Source organism: Bos mutus, chromosome 1 (assembly GCF_027580195.1).
Source record: "Bos mutus isolate GX-2022 chromosome 1, NWIPB_WYAK_1.1, whole genome shotgun sequence".
Lineage (NCBI taxonomy): Eukaryota > Metazoa > Chordata > Mammalia > Artiodactyla > Bovidae > Bos > Bos mutus.
In genome coordinates this window covers 1,462,549-1,468,548 of record NC_091617.1, presented here as the reverse complement: position 1 = coordinate 1,468,548, position 6,000 = coordinate 1,462,549, and the positions used below count along the sequence as shown (strand labels likewise).

Below are 6,000 nucleotides of genomic sequence, written 5' to 3'. Positions count from 1 at the left end.
AAAAGCATCAATTCTTCAGTGCTTAGCTTTCTTTATAGCTTTATAAAAACCTCTAGCTGCCCACAAAAGTGGAGGGAAGTTTTTCAACATATTTTAAAAGACTTCAAATGAAATATTTCCGTTCATGAGATGTTTTGGGCCCACTGTTCTATTCCAACTAGTTTGTAAAAACAACTTTTGAACAGCAGGAAATAAAACTTTTAATGTAAACTGTAAGTCAAAGAGTCATTGTCATAGATTTCAATGAGAGTATGATTAATAAATGCAACCAAGAACTTCCTTCTTCCTTTTAGATCCACATGTTCTCACCGGGTATTTTTCCATCTACGACCTCACTGAAGCAAACACTGGCATACTTGGAATCAAACCTAAAAATTTATGAATCACAGAGTACTAATACGAAGTTTTTAAAAAATAGGCCTAACAACTAGACAGATTCACTAAAAATCACTGTGCACTTGGAATGAGTGAATTTCATGGTATTTAAATTATGTGTTAGGACTTCCCAGGCAAGCACACTGGAGTGGCAGCCCCCACGGCTTGAACCCAGGTCTCCTGCATTGCTGGTGGTCTCCTAACTCTGAGTCACTAGGGAAGCCCCTCTAAATTATACCTGTTGTTTACAAGGCCACACTCAAGAGCAAAGTTCTTTACAAAAACTCATTTTACCTTACAGTTGATAATTAAATTGATTGTTAGAATTAACAGCTACATCTTTGACTGCTTATTTCATCACTCATCCTTTATATTTTCCCTTTTATTTTTATAATGTGCATAATCTATTATTAAGGTACTTAATCGTGGATTAAAAGTTTGGTGCTGCAGTCCATGGGATCGCAACAAGCGGGACACGACTTATGGACTGAACTACGAGGGCAGACGACCAAAAGAGCTTACAGACCTCTGTTACAGACAGCATCCCAAGGCCATCCTCTGGATCCTCGCCAGTAGGTAACCACGTTCGCACCCAGGTCGTCCCCCCAAAAATGAGCTCTTTACATCAGTTCAGTCGCTCAGTCGTGTCCGACTCTGTGACCCCATGGACTGCAGCACGCCAGGCCTCCCTGTCCATCACCAAATCCCAGAGTTTACTCAAACTCATGTCCATCCAGTCGGTGATGCCATCCAACCATCTCATCCTCTGTCATCCCCTTCTCCTCCCGCCTTCAATCTTTCCCAGCATCAGGGTCTTTGCAAATGAGTCAGCTCTCTACGTGCTTAGTCTTAATTCTGGACACACCTACCCAGATGGCAAACGACTCCAGTAATTCTTGCTTGGGAAATCCCATGGACATAGGAAGAAGCCTGGTGGGCTACAGACCATGGGGTCGCTGAAGAGTTGGACACGACTTAGCAACTAAATATCAACAAGCCTTGGCTCACAGAAAGAGAAAGTGAAGTCGCTCAGTCGTGTCCGACTCTTTGGACTGTACCATTCTACCAGGCTCCTCCATCCACGGAATTTTCCAAAGCAAGAGCACGGGAGTGGGAAGCCGTTCCCTTTTCCAGAGGATCTTCCCGACCTGGAGATCGAACCCCGGTCTCCCGCATTGGAGGCAGACGCTTTCCCGTCTGCGCCACCAAGCAAGCTCTGCACAAAGGAAATGGCTTGACCCGCTCGGAGAGTCTTCATTCCTTCCCCACTTAGCCTCCCCGACACCGTTCCTCCAGGCTCCCCAGTCCGCGACGTGGCCTCCCAGCCCCCCGGCCCGCCCCCAGGGCCAAGAGCGCCCAGAGTGCCCTCCCACTGCCACTAACAGGAAGGGCGGACAGCGGGCCTCGAGGTTTGCGCAGGCGCCCTGGCGACCTCCGCGTTCCCGCCCGGGGTCAAGGCCTCCAGTGAGGCGCGGTCTTCCCGGAACCCGGTGTTGCAAGGCTTAGTAAGCAGTCAATGCCGAGAACCAGGGGGCGGGCGGCGGAGGCGGGGCCGCCCCTCCCCCCTCGACACCACCACCCCTTCCCCCGACACCACCCGCCTCCGACACCACCCCCTCCCACACCGCTGTCCCGCGCGCGTGCGCGGACCGGGACACACGAGGTGAAGGCACGGCGCGTGCGCAGGTCGGAGGGCTGAGGGAAGGGCCGACGCGGAGTGGGCGGGGCCGGAGCGGCTGGAGGGGACACGGCGAACTAGGGGCGCTGGCCTTGGCGGGACGGCCTGGGTGCCTCAGTCTCCGTCGCGCCGCCGCGCGGTGCCTGCCGCGGTAGTGGGTGGCCGAAAGATGTGACTGGAGGGCTACCGGCGGCCCGCGGACGATGCTCGCTCTCCTGGGCGCGACGACCCTGATGCTGGTCGCTGGGAGATGGGTGCTGCCCGGCGCCTCAGGTGAGAGAGAGAGGGATCCCGGCGCTGCCGCGTCAGCTGGACTGCGGTGGCGGCGCGGGAAACGTCGGCCCCGGGGACGGGGGTGGAGGGACAGACGCCCTCATTGGGAGACCTCTGGTTGTCCGCGGTCGCAGTGCCTCATTGAAACGGACTCAAATCAAACTTCAGTTTCAGTCGCTCATTCGTGTCCGACTCTCTGCGACCCCATGGACCGCAGCACACCAGGCCTCCCTGTCCATCACCAACTCCCGGAGCTTACTCAAACTCTTGTCCATCGAGTCGGTGATGCCATCCAACCATCTGTCGTCCCCTTCTCCTCCAGCCCTCAATCTTTCCCAGCATCAGGGTCTTTTCCAAGGAGTCAGGTGGCCAAAGGATTGGAGTTTCAGCGTCGGTCCTTCCAAAGATGAAACAACAGAAAGTGATGTTCGAGATTCTTCCCCAGCCGCTTGCTCGGGGGCGCCCTCGCCTGTGCCTGCTGCCTGCCCTCACCTTCCACCCCCGCAGGGCTGGGTGTGCACTGCTTTGGTGACCAGTTTGTTTCCTTCCTAAAAGTCAGGCAGCTCCACTGCACAGTTAAATAATAAACAAGGCTTAGAGCTGTGCTGCTGGTTTCCTCTATTCAGTAGAGAGTTCTTGATCCCACGGGTAAATGCCCAGTAAGGTGTGCAAGGATTTCTGTGCCCTCAGGATTCAATCAGTCTAATAATAATAGTAAGACCAAGTGAAGTCTCTCAGTCGTGTCCGACTCTTTGCGACCCCATGGACTGTAGCCCACCACGCTCCTCCATCCATGGGATTTTCCAGGCAAGAATACTGGAGTGGATTGTCATTTCCTTTTCCAGGGGACCTTCCCGACCCAGGGATCGAACCCAGGTCTTCTGCATTGTAGGCAGACGCTTTACCGTCTGAGCCACAAGGGAAGTCCTAACAACAAAATCCCCCAACCAGAGATGGAACCCTCCTCCCCTGCATTGCAAGGCAGACTCTTAACCACCGGACCACCAGGCAGGGCCAAATAGGAAGGCTGGGAGCCACCAAGCTAATTTGCCACCTTTCTTAATTTAGGGGGGATACATGGGGGAAATAGCTATTGGAAGATTGACGTGGTAGTAAGAAGATATACCAAAGACAAACAGGGCCTCGCAACAGAGCAGAAATCCGGGAGTTGGTGAGGCCACCTGCATGCTTGCTAAGTCACTTCAGTCCTGTTTGACTCTTTGCAACCCCATGGACTGTAGCCCACCAGGCTCCTCTGTCTCTGGGTTTCTCCAGGCAAGAATACTGGAATGGGTTGCCATGCCCTCCTCCAGGGGATCTTCCCAACTCAGTACCTTTACCTACATTGGCAGGTAGGTTCTTTACCACTAGTGACACCTGGTAAGCCTAGTGGCTTAAATGCTTATTTGCTTTGAAAATCATACTCTGATTTTCTGGGGTACATGATATCCTATCTATCTTGTCCTAAAAATATGTTGTTTTTACCAACAAAATGGGTTTATTCCAGAATAGCAGAGGAATTGCAATTTAGGGCAACCAAGCTTATAGCAAGGGCTTCCCAGATAGCTCACTGGTAAAGAATCCACTTGCCAGTACAGGAGACATGAGTTTGATCCCTGGGTGGAGAAGATTCCCTGGAGAAGGAAATGGCAACCCTCTCCAGTGTTCTTGCCTGGGAAATGCCATGGACAGACGAGCCTGGTGGGCTACAGTCCATCTAATCGCCAAGAGTCAGACACAACTTAGTGACTACAACAACAAGCTACAGCAAAAACCATAGCCAAGTCCAACAAGGAAAGGAGAACATTACTTTATAGAGCAAAAGAAGGAAGTTGGTGGGGTTTTAAAAGAAATTCCGTTGATTGAAGGTGAGAGTTCGGGGTGGTGCTACTCTTCGCATTGTCTGTGTTGGTTGCTGGGAGAGGAGAATTTTTCCTTTTGGGGTCTGGAATTGCTGGTGAGTGAACATACATGAGGGCTCCGGCTTCTGGCCTCCTGACTTCATTTTAAATGAGGTTTCCTTTATTATGTTTCACACCTATTTTTCAGACTGTCCCACAAATATTGTATATAATATATGGGTACTAGGGTCCTGTTGTAACCCCTAATAATTTCTTTGGAGTCTTTTGTTCATGAAAATTTTGCATTAACTTATGTTTGCTTTCATATCAAAAGAATTTCCCCAGAATTTTCATGTAAAATTAACATTCCAGGAAGCTGTTCATTAAGATCATAATTGTAATCTGTATTAGAGGAGAGCTAAAATAAACTTCATACACAACTGGCATTTTTTGCTCTCTTAACTACGTACCAGACACTACTCTGAGTGTTTTAAAGGTACAAACTCATTTAGCTTTCAAAATAAAGCTGAGCACCGTTATCCTCATTTTATAGAGAAGCAGGCTGAGGCCATATAGCTAGCCTGTGCTTTAGGGAGAAATCAGACCCTGAAAATCTGGCCCCAAAGCCCTGGGGCTTACAGGCTAGCTGTTTTCTGAAGACCACACAATTTAGTTCTTGATTATCCACCTATATGTTAAGGACTTAGTTCTCTTTCAATTAACTAATCTAGTTTTTTTCACAAAGGAAGAGTAATGTTCAAAACTAAATGTAATGTTAACTCTGACCTGAGATCATAATAAACTCTGTGTTTCAAAGTAATCAAAATGTTTGTACTTTCAAACCTAGTAAATGCAGCTCTGAGATCCTAGTCTAAGAAAACTGTCCAAAATATAGTAGGAAATTTATATTTGTATAGATGTTATGTGTTTGGGTTTACGTCAGACTTGAAAATACAGTAAACTGTTTCTAGTCATCATTATGAATCTGAAGGGCTGGAAACAACCAATTGTATAAAAAGTATTGGATTACATACCCATTTAGGGCTTCCCTGGTAGCTCAGTACATAAAGAATCTGCCTGCAGTTCGGGAAACTCAGACTTGAGTTCGGTTCCTGGGTCAGAAAGATCCTCTGGAGCAGGGCATGGCAACCCCCTCCAGTATTCTTGCCTGGGAAATTCCATGGACAGAGGAGCCTAGCAGGCTGCATGGGGTCACAAAGAGTCAAACACAACTGAAGCAACTGAGCACGCACGCATGCAGCTACCCATTAATATATTTTACATGCTAAAGGTTGAGGTAAATTATTATTAAAGGGCTATTGCTAATACTTTACTGTCTGAGCCACCAGGGAAGTCCAACAGAACAAAATCTATGAACTCTAAAAGCTTATTTAATAACTATTTCCAAGTCCCTGTCCACGCCTGATAGCTCAACTGGTAAAGAATCTGCCTGTAGTACAGGAGACCCCAGGTCGATTCCTGGGTTGGGAAGATCCTCTGGAGAAGGGAATGGCTACCCGCTCCAGTATTCTTCACTGGAGAATCCCATGGACATTTGTTGGTCTCATAAAAGCCAAGATGCCTGTAATTCCAGGGTCTCCTTCCATTAGAACAGAAGGATTTCATCCCAAAGGAAATGCCTGGCTGTACCCTGGGTATCAGATTTCCTTATCCTCTCTCAAGGCTGTAGACTAAAAATGCCATCAAACCTTTTATTAATGCCATAAACCCAGTCGCTCTCTTTTGGCTGCATAGAATCTAAAATTCCAACAGCTTGGCATGGGAATTAAGTTTAGAGTGGGATAAAGGGAAGTAATTCTATTTGGTAATGAA

The 6,000-nt window shown here is 48.4% G+C and overlaps 1 protein-coding gene across 1 annotated transcript in view; it reads left to right on the top strand.

Moving 5' to 3' along the window:
- The first annotated feature begins 2,026 nt into the window (after positions 1-2,026).
- IFNAR1 (interferon alpha and beta receptor subunit 1) overlaps positions 2,027-6,000 on the top strand; it is a 30,484-nt gene continuing 26,510 nt past the window's right edge. The window contains exon 1 of the mRNA XM_005893347.3: positions 2,027-2,326. Coding sequence (XP_005893409.2) covers positions 2,257-2,326 — 70 coding nt within the window. The 5' untranslated portion in view covers positions 2,027-2,256. The remainder of the gene's footprint in view (positions 2,327-6,000) is intronic.